The sequence below is a fragment of the Boleophthalmus pectinirostris genome, unplaced genomic scaffold (assembly GCF_026225935.1).
Source record: "Boleophthalmus pectinirostris isolate CB_2022bp ecotype Guang Dong unplaced genomic scaffold, ASM2622593v1 HiC_scaffold_12, whole genome shotgun sequence".
In the NCBI taxonomy this organism is placed as follows: domain Eukaryota; kingdom Metazoa; phylum Chordata; class Actinopteri; order Gobiiformes; family Gobiidae; genus Boleophthalmus; species Boleophthalmus pectinirostris.
The window spans coordinates 15,589,890-15,613,258 of record NW_026571018.1 but is presented as its reverse complement, the minus strand read 5'-3'; the positions used below and the strand labels follow the sequence as shown (position 1 = coordinate 15,613,258).

General features: G+C 39.1%; 1 protein-coding gene and 1 non-coding gene across 14 annotated transcripts in view; both read left to right on the top strand.

Annotated features, from left to right (window-relative positions):
* The window catches only part of picalma (phosphatidylinositol binding clathrin assembly protein a), a 45,099-nt gene extending 29,754 nt beyond the window's left edge, over positions 1 to 15,345 (top strand). For 6 of the 13 annotated variants that reach the window (XM_055149030.1, XM_055149025.1, XM_055149029.1 and 3 more), the window contains 8 exons: positions 1,223 to 1,324; positions 5,101 to 5,220; positions 6,361 to 6,391; positions 6,476 to 6,575; positions 6,671 to 6,694; positions 9,839 to 9,898; positions 11,029 to 11,130; positions 15,189 to 15,345. In XM_055149030.1, coding sequence (XP_055005005.1) covers positions 1,223 to 1,324; positions 5,101 to 5,220; positions 6,361 to 6,391; positions 6,476 to 6,575; positions 6,671 to 6,694; positions 9,839 to 9,898; positions 11,029 to 11,130; positions 15,189 to 15,203 — 554 coding nt within the window. In that variant the 3' untranslated portion in view covers positions 15,204 to 15,345. The remainder of the gene's footprint in view (positions 1 to 1,222; positions 1,325 to 5,100; positions 5,221 to 6,360; positions 6,392 to 6,475; positions 6,576 to 6,670; positions 6,695 to 9,838; positions 9,899 to 11,028; positions 11,131 to 15,188) is intronic. The other 7 variants (XM_055149033.1, XM_055149034.1, XM_055149026.1 and 4 more) reach the window with 3 other exon arrangements.
* A 7,894-nt stretch (positions 15,346 to 23,239) lies between these two features.
* Positions 23,240 to 23,311, top strand: trnaw-cca (transfer RNA tryptophan (anticodon CCA)). Its single transcript has one exon. It is a non-coding gene; the product is annotated as a tRNA-Trp (tRNA).
* Positions 23,312 to 23,369: the final 58 nt, after the last annotated feature.

Here is a 23,369-nt window from a genome sequence, read left to right as displayed (position 1 = left end):
CAAACCCTTACGCCACCACTCCTCTGTACCATTCTGAGCCCACTGCTGTAGCTGGTCTATTCAGAGGTACGTCTGCTTTTAGACCCCCCCATCCCCCCATCTCCAGTGCTTATAGTTTCACAGTGTACAGTAGATGGAGTCTTTAAACGGTTGGGAAACACATATTTTCAAATTTCAGAATGGAGGCAAACGGAGGCTAAATGGATTTAAACATGATGCGATTTTAATGGGGAAACTGGAATTATGTGCAGAATCTGTAAATGTGGTGAATTTAAGGTGGTTTTGGTAAATTGAAACCACCAAGAGAGCAGTCAAACACTTGGGTTAGTCCTGGTCTAGTCCACATAGGTAAATCCAGGTTTAGTTCCAGGCATAATTCCAGGTTTGTCCCAGGCTTGGTTCAAGGCTTAGTGTCAGACTTAGTTCCATACTTGGTTCCGAGTTTGGTTCCAGGCTTAGATTGAGGCTTATTGCCAGGCTTAGTTCTAGGTTTAGTTCCGGGCTTAGTTTGAGGCTGGGTTTCAGGTTTAGTTTCGGGCTTCGTTCGAGGCTTAGTGCCAGGCTTAGTCCCAAGTCTGGTCCCAAGTCTGGTCCCAAGTCTGGTCCCAAGTCTGGTCCCAAGTCTGGTCCCAAGTCTGGTCCCAAGTCTGGTCCCAAGTCTGGTCCCAAGTCTGGTCCCAAGTCTGGTCCCAAGTCTGGTCCCAAGTCTGGTCCCAAGTCTGGTCCCAAGTCTGGTCCCAAGTCTGGTCCCAGTTTTAACGTGATGAATGTGTGAAGTATGTGGACTATGAACACATCCTTAGATACATGTAATTAATATCAGAGAGTTTAGGTTTATTTAGGAGATTATTACACTTTTTTGATTTTTATGTTTTTACTGGACTCATACAAAATACTAAATAGTTTTTTCCATTGTGTCTAAAGTTTGATTACATCCTTCATCGCATGTTTAGCCTTGAAACTGTATTTTTCCGTCCCTTGTGATAGATATGCAAACTGACACTTCAGCACTGGAAATCCCCAAATCTTTGACATCCCTTGGAATTCAGTTCATCATTGAAAAAATATATTATAAAATTTCACTTTTGCCTCCACTTGCCTCCGTTCTGCAATTCTGAAGTTTAAATAGCATTGAATGGGTCTACCAGGTTTCAGATGTAGGGGGGATTTTTGCATTGTTAGTATCCTCTTTTATAATGTTTTTTTTTTCTTTCCTTACCAGGGTTCAATGCCTCTCCAACGCCACAGAACTCCCAGGGCCTTAATGTTGACTTTGATTCGGTGTTTGGGAACAACACTAACGCCAACAACCTGGACTCTACAGGTAAGCACTGCTCTATGCACATTTGGATTTCACTGGATCGTGTTACTGGAAAATCAAAGCGCTGGACTTTGATTTGTTTACTGTGTGGAAATGTGTAGAGCAAATGCTTGGAAGTCTTTCTAAACAAGCAAGTACGTGTTATTCTCTAATATGGTAACCCCTTATAATCCAACGTCCAGCTGACAGTATTGGCTTCAATTTTGAAATGGGAATTGGCAACACACAGCAAATAAACCCCACTACAGCTTTACTCCTGTTTATATTTACCAGAAAGAGTCTAGACGGTGTTTGAAATCTGATGTTCTTCTGTGCATAGTTTGTCACCACTTAAAATTAAACAACAAAGGCCAAAAGTACAGAGTTAGCTTCACAAAGATTATATTGGATTAGACCATTGATTGCCAACTAGTGTGCCTTAAGATATTACCAGGTGTGCCTTGGAAAAAGTCCAATTTTATTTCATTTCATTCTTACTAGCTTTTCAATTAATTATATAACATTTTGGAGTGTCAAAGCCAAAATGAACCATTTGAGAAAGCAAACAATCATCAGTGCTAAATAGAGAGAGCCAAGCGCCAGGACAAGGAAAATATTTAAACTTTATAAAAAATTTAAAGAGTTCAGAGACAGATTCAGTTTTAACTTGATAGGATTTTGTCAGACATTCAATTAGGGACATTTAGCTGTAGTCATAAGGCGTTAACTGTACAGTATAATCACACTGGACTTTATACAGTGTAGATATTGTAAGTGAATGCTCCTTATATAAGTTAGTGACAAAGGTGAGTGGTCATGTGGCTGTACACATCATGGAGCTGGCGTCATGTGCGTGTACCATCTCACTGGTTTATTTTTAGCATGCACAGGTGCAAAACTGTGGTGTGTCATTCTGTCTTGTAGTCTTGTACTGCAGCTAAACACAGTGTAAACATTTACGTTATTACAAGTACCACATAGGCAAAGAAACATACCTTTAGTCTTTTATCCATTAGAGGAAGCACAGTGTATTTCTGTTTACAAATATTTGTAACTGACTTGTAATAACTATGTCTTAAAGGGCCTATATTACACTATTTTCTGATCTATGTTACAATGCAGACATACCTGGAGTTGTGTTTTGTTGCGGACAGCCTAATAATCCAGGGTTACTCAAACGTGTGAATGAAACAAAACACAACTCCAGGTAAGTTTTCGAGGAGGCAACAGCATTATAACATGATTTAAAGCTCACAGCAGTCAGTTTGTGTAATATAGGACCCTTAAGGCTTATTAAAGTGTAGTTATTATAAAGCGCTACTAATATTTGCTGTAAATATGGTTGAATCTGGATTTACTACCACAGCTTGTGCCACTGGAGTGTGATGGAGGTTAATCTGACTCATGGTGTCATTTATTTTAGTTATCCAAGGTTTAATGATTGTCTGGTATTAACCAAATTAAAAATGCTTTGGTTGAATAAAGATTAACCTCTGTCACACCCACACAGCAGCTGTTGTTCTCCTGACGACCGTCGCACAAAGACAAACTCTTGGTTGAGGAACAAGTTTTCATTTATTTTCAGTATATTTAATTTCTTAAGATTGAAACATGTGATTGTAACTTTTATTTTATTTTATTTCTAAGCTTAAAGTGCATATGACAGGTTTGAATAAAGGTCCAAACAAGGAATCTCCCTGTGTCATGAATGTACAAAGCTCCATCTAAAATTCATGACACTTTAAACAATAATGTAGCAAAATAAAGGCAGTTCATAATTCATATATACCAATTAAACTATAACTGCTGGATGAATTAAATTAGTTTTGTTTACATTATGGTCGCCAAGTAAATAGTTATTTACCTGTATATATGTTTGTCACATCTGCTGCCTATTTTTAAGCTCATCAGAGAACCCTAAGAAGAATAGTTTGCTGTGGTATCATAGACTATGTATATAAATGGACATAGCTAACCCACAAGTCACCGCGTTCCAAATGGGAAGTGAGCATGAGGCACTTCCGGCTCCTTCCTATTCCTAATATGGAACTCTGACAAATTCGCCCTGTAACTGTAAGCAGGGCTGCGCAAGTTTCTGATGCAATACATATCTCGATACATAGGCCACAATACATTACATATCTAGATACAGTGAGCTTTCGATTGGATACAACATGATATGGTACAGTAAAAAATTATGGCAAAATTATGATGAATATAGTGATTCTGAAAGTCTTTGTTAAACCACTTCTTGTACAAAGTGAATATGAAACACGCCCATTTTAATCATCAAAACAGTGAAAATGTCAAATGTGTCGCATAAATGAGTTTCCTTCCTCTGAACAGGCAACAAAACTGTAGCGCTGTAACAAAATAATTTAGTAAAATATACCAAAAAATACTCTATATCGATACAGCAGCCCACGATATTGATACTGTATCATCACATAGACGAATGCTATGGGTGACGTCACACTCCCTTAGTCCACTTCTTTATACAGTCTGTTCTTGATAATAACTAATGAGGATCCATCATAAAGAATAATGAATATAGAATAAGGATATATGTTGGTTGTGTTTTAGTGAAAAGTGTAGTCTGACCTGTCATATGCACTTTAAGCTTTAAGACTCAACCTTCAAACCACTTGCGTATTATCTAAAAAAATCTGCACATATATTAAATATGCTATGGTTTACTTATTTTATAGCCCTTAGATAGATCTTTGTGCGGCCGGCCTCAGTCGTGTTCACTTGTTGTAGGCAGCTCACACTCACTTGTTCTCTCTCTCCCCTCATCCTGGGCTCTCTCTCACTGCGGGGCCTTGGCTTTTTGCATGGCATAATCAATGGCATATGCATGTCTGGGTGAGTCTACTGCACACACACTCCTCACACTGTACCAGCTGCTCATAGGCCTGTCACGATAATTACTATATCGATTAACACTCAACATATTATAGATGGAACAATCATTTTTGAGGTCAATATTTACCATGCGTATTTTTTCTTTGTACTAGTCGGGAACGTTGTTTTTCAGTACTATGAAGGCATTGAAAGTTATATTATGTAATTTTTATGGGGTCCTCCACCTGCTTGCGTTGTTGAAATACGATATTACACAGTATGGTATTAAATGTATCTATCAGGTGATGCCATTAATTCAAGGTGTGGGGAGGCGACTCTACTGAACGTGAGAATAAACGTTCAGGGATTTTTTTTAACAATAAAAATACCCGTAATTTAATACATGACTAAATGAGTGAATAACGAATGTGAAGTTTAATGCCATAATGCAGAATATTCCAGGCAAAGCAGGTGTCAAACCCCCACCAGCAATGGCACATAATGTACAGTTAAGATGAAGATTAGTATAGTTTCTAAAACACTTTATAGATGGAAATTAAGTATTTGATTTCCGACATTTATTTATTGCATCTTAATATACATTTAGAGAACTTTGGAGATAATCCTGTTTCGAATAATTCTGCTTTAGGCTTCTTGTGTCAGTGGCATACATTTCGATATTATAATTTATCATCTATATAAATTAAATCTATTCCTTCAATAATATATCAGTCAAAATGTGTTATTGTGACAGGCCTATTGTTACATTTATGCCAGCACTGCTTCTTCATGCCACTCATCCTCTCTTTGTGTGTGTGTTTTTGTGTGTTTTTTTTTTGTTTGTTTGTTATTGTTTGTCGTATTGTGTCGTCACCGATTCTGGGCTCCCCGACCTTTCACCTTTACCCCTCCTTCCTCTTCCCTCCGTCTTGCCCCTTTTCTTTAAGATATTTTAGGTGGCATCCTCAAACCCACAGTGGCATCTTCTCCCAACCAAGCCCTGACTCCCAACGGACAGCAGGCCAACAAGCTCGTGTCAAACGATCTGGATTCCTCTCTGGCCAACCTGGTCGGCAGTAAGTGCTCAGTTTGGGTTCATGGGTTTACACTTGAAGTAAAGGTGCACTGTGGAACTTTTTTGATAGGGCTAAAAATCACTAGCCAGGCTGGTGCCACCTAGTGCCCCCACTCAATTTCATTTCCCTCCAGTGTCAAGGTCAAGAATCAGAATACACTAGACAGTTTGCAAGAACCCTGAAAGTTGTAGACCGCGCACTGGCCAATCAGAGCTGTGAAGCCATGATGTCACACTCAAGCGCCTGTCTGGGTCCCTTTTGTGGTACAGCACAACAGTAAACAAAGCGGTCGAGATGGATATAGACGAAGCCGTACATTCTGTGTTGGCAGCGATTCCCGAGATCAAGGATGTAAAGCCGGAATAAAGAGAATGTTATCAAGGGGAAAGACGTTATTGCCCTTCTTCCTACGGGATTTGGGAAAAGCTTAATTTGCCATTTAGCCCCGTTAGCGGCACATTACATACGTCACGACCAAATAGTAGCAATTGGTTAAATTAAAAAAGTACCCACCTACCGTCGAGCGAACGAATCCTAATTCTGTGAGGTTTACAAAGGGAAACCGACTGATGAATCAGGCTAAAAAAATCACATCGTCCCTCAGAATTTGATGTGAAAAACGAGTGTGTGTCCAAGCTCAAAACTTTTCAGACTTCAGCCTTCAACACACAGTAATCTATTAACAATCTGCACAATTATTTTTTATTTGACTTAAATGTTTTACATGGTTCTATACTGTTGATTTTATTGGAAAAGCACTTTGGACACCTTGAGTGTTGTAAAGGACTCTATAAAGACTGATTCAAAATTGTACCACTGTCATAAAATTATTTTGTAAAAGATACCAAATAATACTCAAGGCAGTGAATTGATACTGCAGTCTACGTTATTAATATTGTTTTACCAGATGCTACCTGGTCAAGTTAAGTCAGAGTCCATTCAGAGTAAATGCAAGATGGATTTGCTTGATGTCATACTGTGAAATATTCCAGGCAAAGTAATAACATCTTCTTGGAAATAAGCAGGTGTCAGATCCCCATTAAAAAGTTTCATAGTGCACATTTAAACAAATATACATGTGCTAAAAAATATTAAGATTTGTGGAAACTGTCAACTTCACTGCTTTTTCCCTTCCTGTAGATTTGGGGATTGGCAATGGAACAGCAAAGAAGTAAGTGCTGCTAATATTTAACTTCACATCTTTCCTTACACAAGCTTTTAGGACAGAGGTAACACTGTGATCGTATCCACACAGCGATCTGCACTGGAGTCAGCCTGGAGAGAAGAAGCTAACCGGAGGAACCAACTGGCAGCCCAAGACTGCCCCCTCCACCACCTGGAACCCCGCTACCATGGTAACGACACGCTTAACTCTCATCTAGCGAGGTCGTTTTGTTCTTTTCCCTTTGGACCTAATACATGCGTGTGTGATGTGCGATTGTCCACACAGAACGGCATGCTATTCCCACAATACGTAAGTCCCATTTAGAGTTTTCTCGTAGTTCTTCGCCTCGCGCTGGCATGTGCCCTTAAAATAACCGCTCTCATTCAGTTTCACAGAAGCCACACTCACAAACTACAGGAAGTCCATTAACACTATGGCCCTCTGCATGCTGGGGCCCGCGCTCACTACATTAGCAGCACTTGGCTCTGTCTGGGCAGCCTCAGAACGGACCATCTCCACAGCTCTGATTATTACTGCTTTCAGCTAATGTTAGACTCCTTTCCTGTTTTGTCAGATGCCAAGTGTGTCCTTGTGGAGTGTGAGTAGAGATGGGCAGTTTCCTGGATGGCCTGGAGTTTTCCTGAATTTCCCCTTTTGTTTAGTTCTGGGCTCTTGAGTGCCCTTCATTTTGTTTATATGGTGTCATAATGACCATAGAGAGATCCTATTGAACAAAAAGGCTGTATTCATGTCAGCATTTTAGGTAGTTGACAAGTCATGGGCTTCGTGGTGGTAAGATGTGATTGGCTTATGTCTCACAGCGGGAAGGTTCCAGGTTTGACTTCTTCATCGCCTGGGCCTTTATGTGTGGAGTTTGCATGTTCTCATCGTGTCTAGGAGGTTTCCCAAATCATGCAATAATCAAATCATGCAGTCCTGACCAAGACTAGCTCAATATCTTAGAAAAGGGCTCACCATTACTGTACTGAACTGTACTGAAGGATGAGGCAAATGCAGAAAATACATTTTCCTGTCTCAAGGAACTAATAAAGAAACTTTTTAGTTTTGAATTGTTTATTGCTTGAGATGGGACAAGATCTCGCAAAACAAATTGGACATAAGATGTGCAATGAAAAATGATCTTGTAAGTGTAAGGATTGGTCAAAAAAGTCACATGTTGTTGAGTTACAGCTCTTTTAGTTCCAAAAAGTGGTACTACAATGCAAACCTAAAATATTAAATAAAAAATAATAATTAAAAAAAAATTAAATGTGAGGCCAAAATTAGAAATTGAATCACAAAATGTATTGGGAACAATGTCAAAATCTCGTCTTGTCTCGTTCCCGTGGATCCAAACTGTTCTTGTGGAAATTGTCTCTTGTCCCCACCGCTATTTATTGCTATTACAACTGTAATTTTTTTTATTACTCTAAAACTCATGGATGGGGGCTTGACATTAGTCTGTTCGTAGTAATCCCAGTGTGATTCTCATGTCTAGACCTGTCACTCAAACGTCAGTGCATCAATAACGGGACATGTGGAATTAGATCTTGAGTTTTATTTCATGTTGAGATTTTGCCAGCAGCCTGTCTGACTTGTGCCTGCGTGGCCCTCGAGTGAATAGTTAATGAATTGTATCCTTCCCCGGAGTGCTGTGGCTGCGCATTAGAACAACCTGGGTTTGTTATCACTTCAGGGGCTTCACACAAAAGGCCTGTTTCGTTTTCTAATATTGCTGTATACGAATGCTGCACCTGCCAGCACCTGTCAGCACCTGCCAACACCACTGCGCAGCTCTTATCACTGACTTTCATTAGCCTTTGTCTCTCACAATGTCGCACACTTTGACAACATACATGCAGGAGATTGCTGTGCTCATGATTTTTGCAGCTATTTCATGATGTGCAGAAAAATGCCTGTTCTTTTCCTAAAATCAGTAATGTATTTTTGTTGTTTTGGATGGGTGATTCTCAGATTGTCCTCAGCGCATCGGATTTATCTTTTTGAAACAGAGTAATGAATAAAAGTGGAAATTGGAGCTGTTACACTAAAAATATGGCCATATGTTTACACAATCATACAACAAATTATTTTAAAAAGCTAATTTGTAATCTTTAACATACATTTGACAGCCTTGCTATGAATTTTAAAATATCAATATTAGTATTTGTTAAATGCTGGTTTTCTGACACAACTGGAAGCTAATTATTGGATGTCAGTAACTGCTTAGAAAGTCCATATCGGACCGTACTTAGGTACACTAGTTGATGTAGACAGTTTTCCAATTGTAAACATTATTTTTAAAGAGAGTCTGCCACTTGCTTGTCTTCTGTTTTTGCTTTGTCTAGAATGACCCACAGTATGGCATTAAACTTACCTATTTCCATGGAAACAAGCCTACAATACTTCCAGGTCAAGTAGGAATGCGTGTTTTTGTAGTTTTTTTTTAAGCAGTAAAACACCCGTAATTGAATAAATGCACCATAGATGAGTTCAATGCCATACTGAGGAACCTTACTGGCAAAGCAATAATATCTCCATGGAAACAAGCTCGTGGTGGACTCTCTACCAGACAAGTTACACAGTGCACCTTTTAAGTTGGGAAATGTGAAATGCATATCTCCAGGTAATCAAAAAGCATGTTTAAAAGGGAAATAAATCCACAAGAGTGCACAATGTGTTCTTTAATATTGGCACTGGCAAATTGGTTATTGGACACAACTCAAACGACACAAAAAACGAACAAAATCATATCCAGACTCACAACAAATTCCTTGTCATTCCCCCAAAATCAGTAACACGCTTTTGTTATGCCTTTTTAACTTTGAATTTTTGTGAAAGCAGTTCAGGGGGAGAGCGTAGCAGCAGGGGTCTTTGAAGTTGAATGAGGCGTAGGTCGTCTGTAAGTCAGAACAAAGTTGGCTCACACATATCCTGCTCGAGCCTTGCAGCTGTGAATGCAGGTGAAGCTTAGCAATGCATATTCCTACTCCTCAGAACAGATAGAAATGCTGAGTTCTGGTATTATTGTTTTATTAATTTTTATTTTTATTTTTTTTTGACTGTTTGAGCATCTTGATTCAGTGGCTCACTCCTTATTTCAAAGGGGACAAGCACTTGACGCTACCTGGTCAAGTTACAAGTCAGATCTGTGATGATGTGAGCCCATTCACATTTACATTTACTCCTCACGTTTGAGTTATTAGTCTGGCTACATCCCCAAAGCTCAAAATGCTCTGTTCTAGCTTGTGATGTCAAGAAGTTACCAGCTGCCTTTTGGAAATTACAGGGCTGAAATCTTCCAAATGAGCGTATGGAGCATTCCTCTTAGAATAAATAGAAATGCTGAGTTCTGGTATTGTTGTTTTATTAATTTACTTTTAGCCTGAGTTTGAGCATCCTGATTCTGTGGCCCAGATATGTCTCTCTCATCGTGTTTTTGTGTCACTTCAGGCTCCATCTGTCATGGCCTTCCCGGCAACCACCCCGACGGGCATGATGGCATATGGAATGGTAAGGCGACAGGGACTGCACCCGCCTCGCGCAACTGGCACATATTCAGCGAAGTGCACCAAGTTTGAAGAAAACATAGCGTAACTAGCTTTTGTACAAACTAGCAAGACAAATCTTCAGCAACAGAATGAAAATTACACAATAACACTGAATAGTAGAGATTGAGAAGGAGGTACAGAGAGATTCAGTACATAGAGATAGAGAGATAAATACAATGATAGAAAAACGGAGAAAGAAAGATACAACGAAAGAGAGAGAGAAACAGAGACAGAGGTAGAGAGAGATACAAAGAGAGATACAGGGAGAGAGAGAAACAGAGATACAATGAGAGAGAGTGAGAGATATACAATGAGAGATACAGAGAGAGAAACGGATACAGCAAGAGAGAAAGAGAACACCGGGCGACGGGAGGCGTGGTCAGTCTGAGCGACCTGCCAGGTCCATCAGGCTGACCACGCCTACAGGAAGTAACAACAGGTGATATATGACACGTCACCACCAACACCGGTGACAGTTCTGAAGATGGCTTGCAGCTAGCAGCCGAAACATGTCAACAAGGTAAATACACTTTACTGCATTGTCTTTAAAAAGAACCTAAGAAGTTAGAGAAAGAGAGAGATACAGAGAGAGAGAACTTTACTGATTTCGAGGGAAACTCAAGTTTTGGTTTAGCAACATGTACACTATGCTTCTCAGTCAAAGGTCTCAGTGCAGTTTAACAGGAGGACTGGTCAGGTAGAGTCAGCAGATCCAGGTAATCTACAAAATCTTGATGTATTTTGAAATTAATGAGATTTCCAGGTATTGGGACATGTCCTGATATAAAAGGAATATAGTTTTTCACGCCTCACAGCAAGAGGGTTCCTGGTGCGACTCTCTTTATGTGGAGTTTACATGTTTCTCTCCATGTCTTAGTGAGCTTCTCTGGACACTCAGGTTTCCACCATCAACCCAAACACATGCGCAATAAGACAAATCCTCCAGCTTTGGTAGTTCTAATCAAGACTAGCTCAAGATCTGGAGATGAGTCCCCAGATACAGCACTGACTGGTTGCCCGAGTAGCACTGGTAGAAGGAAGATTATCTGTTTTGGCATATGTATTGAGTTGTTTTGTGTCTCCTCTCCTCAGCCTCCACACATTGGTTCCATGATGATGACCCAGCCCACAATGATGTACACTCAGCCTGTGATGAGGCCGGCCAACCCCTTCGGTTCTGCCTCTGGAGCACAGGTAAACCACTCCTCCGTGCCTCCTGGAAATCTGTTTAGAAGTCATAGTTAAAGAGCCTGCACCCGATTTATTTCATATGATAAAGTAAAATCCGTCTTACCTCTGTACATGGATATTGTAAAATTAGGCCGTTTTGTGCGGTTTGCATTTAATTATGAATTATTAATGTCCATGAAGCAGGAAGTATTTGCATGCTAGTTGCTGTAAGCATGACAGCAAAACTCCGCTTTGGCCTCTTATAAAACTCATTGCGGTGAATAATTAGGATGCGAGGAATGCACTGGGAAAGGGAAGGATTACTCTGCAAACTTTTTAGAATAAACTTTTCAGTATACATTAATTATTCATTATGTTTTTTCACATTTTAAAACTGTAAAATCAGGTACATGCCCTATATATTTTTTTCTGGTGGAGCATTCTCTACTTACTGTTCTTTATGGAGATAGTAATGCTTTGGAATCTGTAATGTCACAGTATGGCACTAAACTTATTTATATCTCCATGGAAACCACCTGAAAAGTTACATAGTGCACTCTTAAATGACATCTGCTACCCGGTCTTTCTGATGTATTTCTTAAAGCTTCTCTTGATTTACTTCATTCTTCTTTCCATGTCTCTCTCTGTGTTTTCATCTCCTTTCATGTCAGTCACCTTCCACTTCTAGCCCCTCCAGTCTGAGCCCCTTCAGAGTCCCCGGGGAGGACCCTTTCGCTCAGCTCTTTGTGCATAATTTCTTATAGAGCGCAATTAGGTACAGCGCCCCCTGTGTGTGGCTCACAGCATCTACAAGTCTAAATGTGGCAGAGAGTAGAGCTGCAACTATTAATCTGGATAACTGTCACTAGTCAACTATTACAATAACTGTACTCATATCAGTAAGTTTTTGGTTGGGGGTCTATCACCTTCTTGTTTCTATGGATATGTCACTGCTCTGCCTGAAATGTTCCACAGTATGGCATTAAAACAGCTCTACATTTTATTTACTCAATTACAGGTGGTATTATAGCTCAAAAATACCTAGAAAAACAGACACTCTGACTGTGAGCAGGGTTGCCTCTCCACAGATCTGACCTGTAGCTTGGTCTGGTTTGGTGCTCATGGAGATGGAAAGGTTTAATGCCATACTGTGAAGCATTCCAGACAAAGCAATAACATCTCCACGGAGAAAAGTGTATGATTGACTCTCCACCAGAAAAATTACACAATGTACCCTTAATAAAGCATGAACAAAGACTAGATTCATGTTGAACAAGTGTTTATTAAGAAGGATTTAGGTTAGGAGTTAGGAAGTAGGTACTAAGCCTGAATAATTTTTAATTCATAATAGCAAACAAATAGCTTATTAATTCATCTTTATTAAAAAACAAACAAAATAAAACAAACAACAAGAACAACTTTTGTCCAGTTGACAGAATTTTATTTCTCCTTTGCTATTCTTTATTAACGCTAATAAAAGTGTACTTATAAGTACTACTGATGACTGTTATCTGGGCTGTACAGACCATAAGGCTGTAAAATAAATGAACATACAGTATCTACATAGCTTCATTTGACTGGAGCCTAACGCTATGGATGATCGATTAGTCCACTTCTTTTTACAGTCTATGATACAAACAGTCAAAGATCTTTTTATAACAATCTAAATTTTTGATTTTCCTCAATATTACACTGTAGTTGTAAGTTGAAAGTATTGAAAAAAATAATAGCTGACTAGTCGACTACTAAAATATTGGTTAGTTGCAGCTCTAACAGAAGGTGCATGTCACTTTTACTTGATTTTCTGTCTGTTTGCCTCCACACGGACTGTTTCACTTCTAAGAATACATTTTCCTTCACTCATTTGCAGCTATATTAAAGCAAGGCTAGTATCACACATGACTCTCTACGTAGCCTATTAAAGCAACCCAGAACAGAACACAAAGAAAATATCTGGGTTTCTTTAACAGGCTTGGAGATTCAAAACATCACAAAGAAAATTAATTGTTAAAGGCCCTATATTATGCAAAATGGACTCTTGTGAGCATTAAGCCATTATATGTAGTCAAAAACATGCCTGGAGTTGTTTTGTTTCATTCACAAGTTTGAGTAATCTATTATTATTATTAGTCTGTCTGCATTTCCAAAGCTCAAAATGCTCAGTTTTACCTTGTGATGTCATGTCGTGGTAGTTTTCAAGTTAACTGCTACCTTTTACCTTAATTTTGTTCAGTAGATATTGGCAATTCCTAGGTCACGAGGTCATCTGACTGACTCAAGAGAAGCTGTATGGAGTTTAAAAACACAGTGGAGCACTTTCTGTATCACCACATGACTATTAAAAGGTGGAACTATGTTTTTTTCTCTTTGTAAGTAGAACCCAACCTAAATATTCAGGGTTTATGCGTTGAACATTTGTGAATGAAACAAAACTCCAGGAATATTTTTGATGCAGAAACATGGAAACATAGATCAGAAAATAGTGTAATATGGGCCCTTTAAATAAATGTTTCCTGGAATGATGCTGGTCTAGTTGTAAATGGATTGCTCACTGCTTTGTAATACCAGCCACAAAAAAACTCCCACTTCTGGTTGAATTTATGTTTCTTGGAGTTTTAAGGTAGTGCAGTATAACAGTGTTTTAGTTATAATACAAAAATATAATAATAAAAATATGCATTGGATTCTTTTAGCACCCATTTTACATTTGCATTTTGCAGTCACTCCATACTGTGGTCAGATACAACTGCCCTGGGGTGGACTGACAGAACTAATCAATTAAACTAACACACAATCACTTTTTGTTCAATACTGTGTTAGAAGTTGGCCTTGAGCACAGCAGCTCGCCATTTCCCAGGTTAAATGTAGGTATTGTTCAGTTGTTTAGGCCTAAAGCACTGGTTATGTAATCCCAGCAGACGCATGTTGAAACTGTTTTTAATATAGGTTCTAATAACTACCTGTATTTATTTATTGAGTTCATTTCGAAAGCTAAGCCCATTTTAAACTGGTGTATTGCACAGCCTTATGTTAGTTAAAGTTGCTCTATGTAGATTTTCTGTCGGGGGGTTTGCTACCTGCTTGTCTACGTGAAGATGTGATGACTTTGTCTGGAATGCTCCACAGTGTAACATTAAACTCTTGCATTTATACAGTTACAAAAGTTTAATTGTGAAGAAAAATACCTTGAAAAACATATAATCCTCTCTCTGAAGATCTGATCATTAATTTGTCCTGGTTGCATCACCTGCTTGTCTTCATGGAGATAAATACAGTTAATGCAATACTGTGGAACATTTTAGACGACTGTGGTAAACAAGCTTCTTCAGGTGGTCCTTGGTTTGTGTTTCATCCAGTTAATTTTATCCACTTTTGTCCTCCTGGATTATTTCTTCTACAAGAACAACAGTGAATATTATGTAGTCCACTTTTAGGACCTGTTTACACAAGAACGCTTGCTGGTAAAACTGAAAAAATATTTTATCGGAAGTGCCTTTTGTTTAGACTGTAACAACGTTTTTGGGGCTTAAAAAGGCAAAAATCTGAACCCACCCTCCAGAGTGGAAAAGTTGAATACACTCTGCCGTAGAGTTTCCGTCTACACTGCCCAAGTCACAAAACGTTTACGTCACATACATCACCACCTAGCATGCATACACAATCAAATTCTACACACTTCTGCATCACTGTATGCACACATATTTCCTCCCGAAAATGCTGGTCTAAACACAGAATAAAAAGTGAAGACGCAACACCACTTTTACTTCTTCTGTTGAAACCGTCATCATATAAACATACCCTTAGACCTGGTTTAGCCCTAAATTAGACCTGGAGTAGTTCTAATATAGACCTGGTTTAGATCTGGTTAGTCCTTGGAAAGCCAAATCGTTTTTTTTTTTGTTTTTTTTTTGCTGGTGGTACTTTGTATGAAAAGACTCATTGTTCTCAGCAAAGTGACATCTTCATGGAGACAAGCAGATGATGGATGCTCCTCCACCTTTTAATTGCACTTAAATTACTTAAATCCACTAAAAGTATCATCTCTAAACAATATATAACACATTTTTCTTTGCTCCCTCTAGATGCAGTTCATGTAACCTGTACACGGGGAGGAGTTTTCCCACCTGAAGAAGCTTATAATCAGTCAAAACTCAAAGCAGGCTTCGGTTTGCTCCTAATAAACTCATCGCCCTCTGAGATGGAACGGCCCGATATGGACTCGAGGAATAAAACCACACGGATCGGAGGGGCCTTCTCAGAGCGGCATCAGTGTGGACTTGTGCCCATCTTGTCATGTCTGCGTCAATAGGAGAAAAGTGCGTTTGTCAATATTCACAAACCACATGGACAGGGTTTGATCAGACTCTGCTACACCCTGCACTCAAGAAAGGGAACATTTTTCACACCATCGTACCTGAAAAAGAACAATAACAAGATTCAAAGCAGTCTTTCTTTGTCCCAGGAAGTTCTACCCATCTAGATTAAAAAGAAAAAAATCACATTTACTCCTGTTGATACCACAGTTTCTTTAATTTTGTATATTGTTTGCAGTAGACATTCCTTGTTTTGTTTTTTGTTTGTATTTATTTATAATTACCTGCAAAGAGGATGATATTAAAAAGGAAATGTAACTAGTCATTGGCCTCCCTCATGGCGGCTCTTCAGGTTTATATACATAGGTATGACTGATTGTAGAGTTGGATTTGGAGTGATTGAGATGATTTTTAAAAGAAGTTAATATAAGAGATGTGTTGTTTTGCTGTTGGGGCTCTGAATATTCTCTGTACTCGCATGAAGCCTTGTGCAGTTAACCGTGGCCTATAAAGGTCACAGTACACACGTGTATGGACTTGGGCTGGGCGATACGGTGAGGAAAAAATCGAATCGTGATAATGTGTGATTATGATGAGATCTCTTCAAATTACGACTCAGTGCTTGCCTTTCCATCCTATTGACACTTTTCAGAGACGTCAGTTGGGAAGGTGTTTCTATGTATTTCTATGGCGCAGTGTTCATCAGTTACCATGGTGACACAGTGCACACATTAGCAATAACAAGAGGGTATCGCTAACAACCTGCCGATACGAAACGTAGGCCACGATACGATACAATACCGTGAGCTTTCGATTCAGTTGTATATATTTCAAATTGAGTCGATAAGGTTCAATAAAAATATCATGGCTGTGATACTAAGTCTTTGTTAAACCATTTTTGTGCAAAGTGAATATGAAACACGCCCATTTTAATAATCATAACTGTGAAAATGTCAAATGTGTTGCATAAATAAGAGTACTTCCACTAAACAAGCAACAACACTGTAGCACTATAACAAAATAATTTAGTAAAAAATGCTCTTGGCGATGTATCGATATAGCAGCCCATGATATCGATATTGTATCATCACATTAAACGATACAATATTTTGATATTTTTGCACACCACTAGCAATAACTACCAAAAAAGTTTTAAGACTGTCTGAAAACTCAAGAAAAAATACAAAATGGATTTAAACAACACATTTTTAGGATCCTGTGATCAATACGAGCATTCACGATCCTGTTGAGTTTGATTTTTGACAAAAAGTGAGTGACTAACAGTAATTTTATGTGTGAGAGATTTATCTAACTGCACAAAACCTCTCACATGTTGTAGTTCCATCTAAGTCAGCCCTTTCTGGTCAGATTGTGTTCAAACAAAGATCAGATTAAACTCCAACTTGAGTAACAAAGCTTCAGACAGAGCGGTGCTTATAGTTCGCATCACAATCCCAGGAAATGTTGATGACATGAGTTGCAAAATATCAATACTAGGGACACAACAGCAACGGCCTGAATCTGCTATATTCAAGCAGACAGATGAAAAGATGAATTTACCATAAAAATAACAGAGGACCTAAAATGTTGTATTGATATTATGATGTAAATTTGACTTTTGGTAAAACTATTGTTGCATCAGAATCAAATACACCCACTTGTCCCCTTGGTCATCCCCAGTCAAGCTCAGAGTGAGTGACCGCTCGATTCAACCCGTCACAGTGAAGAGTGAAGTCTCAGAAGCAGTAGATGGCTTTAGTTAACTCTTAATGACAGAAAAAGACACTAACTCATCAACTACAAAAATAATGGTTAGTTACTGGCCTAAACAGCTTCAGTCTAAAACAGAAAAAGCAGGAAATTGTGATCTCTCTTCTAAAAAAAAAAAAAAATCATGCTAAGATTTTTTTATTGCCATATCGCTCAGCCCTATTATGGATTAAAAAAAAAGAAGACAAAATCATAACCTTTAACACCTGATGCTTAGTGGACTCAGTTTGTACCGATCTGTTGAGGGAACATTTCTGACTTGAGCACTACATACTTTTGGCGTGTGGGGCGACATCGCATTGGAATCTGCATTGGTGCTTTTTGCCGCTTAGCATGCCATTTATTCTTACATTTAACGACGCTCCTGGCTGCACCTCCAACATGAATGTTAATGGCTCTGCTCATGCTTCGTACTTGTTTTTATAGGCGTGCACTAGCGAGGGCATTTTGGGCACTTGGGGCAAACAGGGAAAAAGTTGGGAGGGTTGAATCTAGGGATGTCATGATACCAGATTGTAACGGTTCAACTTTGTGGCTTTCTATAGACTAATGATATTTAAAGGTGCACTGTGTAACATTTCTAGTGGAATGTCTGCCCTCTGATGTTTCCATGGAAATAATATTACTTTGTCTAGAATGTTCCACAGTATAGATTAAGCCTATCAATCATGAGGGAGAAGATAAAGTTACAGCACAAATCTACGGAGAGTCCTTGCTATTCACAGAAGGAATTATTGTATTTTTGAGCAATAGAGACACCCGTAATGAATAAATGTTCTATGGAAACGTTTTAAGTTATACCGTGGAGCATTCCAGGCAAATCGGTCACATCTCCATGGAGACGGACAGGTGTCGGATTCTTCACCAGAAAAGTTGTGCAGTGCACCTTTGATACAGATGGAATACAGCGAGTTTTTTTAATAGAAGTCAAGTTAAAGTTAAAAAAATTTGTTGCCAATTCTTCATAGAAAGAGCGTACAAAGAATCAAAATTGTGTTCACTATCCCATGCGTAATAAATAAATAATAAATAGTAATGAATAAATGGTAAATTGAAATGATCAGGTTCAGCAATTGTGAATTTATCTATTGGATATTTCAAAGCAAAGTACAATGTTGCCAAGAGAAAAAAAAATGATCTGTTTGTCTTAATATTTGTATATTAAAACATGATCTCACTCTAGAATCAGAAAACCACCAATCGAAACTACAACCAAATGGCAAACTCAATCATTTTGTTTAATTTTTGTTTAATTTCCAGTGCTTTTCAGATTTAACTTTTTCTAGCAAATCTTTCTTTTTCAAATCTAGCAAAGCTTTCAATCAAACTTTCTGTTAATGTGACATAAACTGCCAGAAGAGAAAAAAAAAGAATAGTAATTTACTTTTTGGAGTATAAATTAAATTAAAATCGCTTCTAAAATTGTCCAGATAAATATACTTTTTTGCGTTGATTCTGTTATGAGCTTAATCCATAACCAAATAATCTTGATATCCCTGCGTGAACCAAATGCCATAGAGGAAGCAGTGCATTGTGGGTCTGTTCGGGCACCATAGATTAAAGCACTGTTGATCGGTGCTTTATTGTGTCTCTATAGATCTTACCAATCACACAGAAGGGGCGGGCACGCACATGAAAACTGAACTAAGCATGAAAGGGCTTTATCCATTTACTCGGCATATTTGCTGTAATGTCCATGCAGTTTATATTTTGTTATTTTTTGTTTTCCAATAAAGTGCAAGCTTCCACAGTCCTGTCTCACTATATTTTGATTTATTTTTTTTTGACATTTGTAACTTGTGGAGTCTAAAACTACACACTGTTCCTACTGACTTGATTCTAAGGTCGAATGAGTTATCTAATCTGATGTTTTCATAGTTTTGTCAATAAATCCACTAGAATAATCAAATGTGTATTGTACTGTACGTCACTTGACAGCTACATTAGTGCAACAGTGAGTGTATGGTGAGAGTTTTGGTATGTTTTTGTCTGATTTCTCAAATATTAAACATTTAAAAACTTAAAATATATATGATTTTGATTTTAAAGGGCCTATATTATGCTATTTTATGATCTATATTATAATGTCATTTCCTTATCAAAAACACACCCAGAGATGTGTTGTTTTGTTTGGAATTTTGTTTTGTCTGGAATTTCCAAGCTGGTAGCTGTGGGTGGAGAGTCCCTGCCTCAAGTGGAAGAGTTCAAGTATCTCGGGGCGTTATTCATGAAAGAAGGATGGAGCGTGAGATTGACAGGTGGATTGGTGCAGCGTCTGCAGTGATGCAGTTGCTGTATCGGACCATTGTGGTGAAGAGAGAGCTGAGCTTAAAGGCAAAGCTCTCAATTTACCGGTTGATCTGTGTTCCTACCTTCACCTACCCTGAGCTTTGGGTAATGACCGAAACAACGAGATCACGGATACAAGCAGCAGAAATTTGTTTCCTCCGCAGGGTCTTAGAGATAGGGTGAGGAGCTCAGTCACACGGGAGCGGCTCGGAGTAGAGCCGCTGCTCCTCCACATCTAGAGGAGCATCTGTTCCGGATGCCTCCTGGGCATGTCTCAACAGAAGGAGGCCCCAGGGAAGATCCAGGACACGCTGGAGGGACTATGTCTCACGGGTGGTCTGGGAACGCCTTGGGGTCCCTCGAAGGAGTTGGAGGAAGTGTCCAGGGTGAAGGAAGTCTGAGAGTCCCTGCCTAGGCCGCTGCCCCTATGACCCGATATCAGATAAGTGGAAGAAAATGGATGGATGTAGCTGTTAACATGAAAACAGCATTTTGAGCTTTGGAGATGTAGACAGACTAATAAAGGTTTCCTCAGACGTGTGAATGAAACAAACCACAACTCCAGCTTTGCTTTCGAGGAGGTATTGATATTGACTTAAAGCAAGACATAACTTAAAGCTCACAAAAATCAATTTCGCATTATATACAATCTTTAAGCAATAGGTAGGCTACATTAAGAGCTAAATGAAATGCAACAAGTAAACTATACAAAATAAACACTACAGGAGAAAAGCCATACAGTCTGATCAGGTTCGACAGGTCTTCTGATATAATTATACTTTAGTCTCTTATGTAATTATTAAGTCTGTACCATTATATACAGTCTATGGTCTGAAGAAACTAAAACTAAAATAAAACCTGTATAGCCTACAAGCATGCTACTGTCTCCTCTCCATGTGAAGGCATCTGATGGTGGAACCAGGTGCAGGGTCCCCCACAGTACGAGCCCACCAGACACTCATAAAGGAACCTTGATGGTGAAGCTACATCCTGCTTGGCACCGCGTCTCCACCATGATGAGAGGACTCTTTGTTGTGGTGCCACTTCCTGTTCGCTCAGATGAGGTTTAAAGAAGTGGTCTCTTTCTGTGTGAGATGTTGGACTTTCATGGTGGAATTAATTGGTGACTTAATCAAAGCCTCAGTGTTCAACAGGGAGCTTTTTATTGAGGATGTTCACTTCACAGTATTTCTAGAGGATTAAACCAGGGCAGTCTTATCTTAAAACACTTTATTTGTTGTAAACTGGAGAAATAGCTATGCTTTAGCTATTTTGTATAAACACTGCTTTAGTTCATTATTGTACCAAGGTCAAATGGAGATATGGGCTATGATCAGACTCAGACATATACAGTGTGTCAAGACAAATACATGATATTCTACTCAATATTTTTCACAGATACAATGGAATACACAATGGTATAAACATATTACATAACTTTGCTAGAGGCTTAAAAATTAATAGTCACAGAGCTCAGCATGTGCACTATCTGCATTATGCATAATACAAATGTTACAAGTGTAGAAAAATAAATAAACAAATACATTTACATTTTATATTTCAAATTCTATATATTCTGTACAGTGCTTTTGTTTTCATTTTATGCTTTTGTATTTGTGCAGTAATTTACCGAACGTACATAAGAGGGGCTGATAAACAACAAATCTGTGTTTCAAACTAAACTATCTAAAGTCATACACTACAGGAGAATTTGCTCAATTTTAGCTGCAATTTGCTTCTTCCTTGAGTTCAGGAAGGCACGATCCAAGTTTGTGTCTTTGTGTGTGATTTTGAAGCCGCTGTGCTCCTCCTGTGTGTGTGTGTGTGTGTGTGTGTGTGTGTGTGTGTGTGTGCGTGTGCGTGTGCGTGTGCTCCTCGTGTGTGCGCGCGCGTGTGTGTGTGCTCCTCATGTGTGGTGTCAGTGTGACTCTGAGCTGCTCTGTCAGATCATAACCAACAAACATCAGCAGCACTATGGTAAAAGCCAAGATAACAGAGCATCAAGGGCAGAGGAGTGATGGACACAGAGGCCCAAGATACAAACTCAGGGTATAGTGAAAATAATAAGAAGACTCTAACACTCACCTCCCTTTAAGTAGTAAAAAGTGAAAAAAAGTGTAAAAAGTGTTAAATTAAAAGTGCAGCATCTCATCTACTTGGGCACAGTGTGCATGTGTATGTGCGTCTACCCCTGAGAGAGGCGTGAGGTCATGTGAGCGTGGGAGTGTGTGTGCAGGCATGCAAATGTTAAAGGGCACGCACTCACCTGGGCCAGTATTCATCTTACAATATTCATCTTTGAAATATTTCCGCTGTCTGTGTCTGCACTCGTACGTTGCTGCTGTGATTGATAGTTTGCCAGTTGCCCATTCATTAAACCATCGCAAAACGCATACTGGATCCAGTCTCTTTGTTTTACTTTGCATTCAGTATGTCATACTTTTTACTGGACCCAGTTCTACCTTTATGCGTCATATAGCCATTATAAATATTGCAAATATTCATTCAAGTTTATTCTGTGTGAGGCTGCATGATAGTCTGGTGGTCATGTATAATGTACTGTATAATATGCAGCCTCCGACCAACAGTGATTTTATAACTTCGGCCCCTGCTCCAACTGAGTTTCAGAGCCCTGTTTAAGATGTAGTGACTTTCTGGGGTTCTGTGTGCTCTTTGAAGCCCCTCTCAGTATTCAGGGGGTTGTTCACAGAAAATCAGTGTGTGTTATCAGACTTTAAAGGTACTGTGTTACGCTATGTTACACTTTTTTCCCACAAGTTTAACACACCAACTCTGCATGTTTAGGCTGTTTTTTTTTTTCTCTCAGATTGAAAACACTCTGTTCCACCTTGTGATGTGACGTGGTAATATAGGAAGTGGCCCACTGTGTTTTTACACTCCATGCACCTTCACCAGAATCATTTGGATGATTTCATGCCTGGAATTGCAAATTTATACTGCATAAAAGGTAAAAGGTAGCTAATAACTTAAAAACTACTAGTACATGACATCACAAGGTGGCACAGAGCATTTGAGCTTTTGGGGATGCAGACAAAGTAGCAAAAAAAGAGAACTCAAACATATGTGAATCAAACAAAACACAACTCCAGGTATGTTTTTGTAGCTTTGTCTTAAGAGTCAACATTTTGTAATATAAGATCTTTAACTGTAAGCTTCTGAAAGTCTCATATCACCATGACAACGACCTCCACAATGTCCAAAGAGTCTCACTTTTATAATTGCGTAACTTCCCAGGCAAATCAGTGGAGTTTTGTGAAGTGGTTCACCTGAGGTCACACTGCTGCTCCCAGTGGAGCCAGGTGCACTGCTGTTGTGCTCAGTTTGTCTCGTAGACCCACGTTTGCAATTCAGACTGTTTCACACGAGCGGGTCTACGGCCTTTACCGAGACCACGCGCGTCCAGACCCAGACACGCGCACATGTGATCCAGTCATGATCTTCTGAAAACACGTCACCCACTGGTGTCGAGCCCACACGTGCTCAGCCAACTGGGCTCTTTAATCACGGCCTAACAGACGAATTACACACGGACATTGTGAGGAATTGATTTTAAGTAAGTAAGTTCTGCCCCCTGGTGGTGTCAAGGAGAAGTTACAGATTAAGAAATGTGTTAAAGTCAGGCAAACGAGCCAATTCAAAGCTGTCAATCGAATGACTTCTAAGACTAAAACTACCAAACAATACCGAATTTGTCTTGATTCAGCGAAGAAAAAAATCGTATTGTTTATTCTGATTATCAAGACCTCGTGGCGCAACGGTAGCGCGTCTGACTCCAGATCAGAAGGTTGCGTGTTCAAATCACGTCGGGGTCAATTTATAACAATTTGCCCTCGTGCCCTGTCTACTTGAGGAATAATTCGGCAATGATGC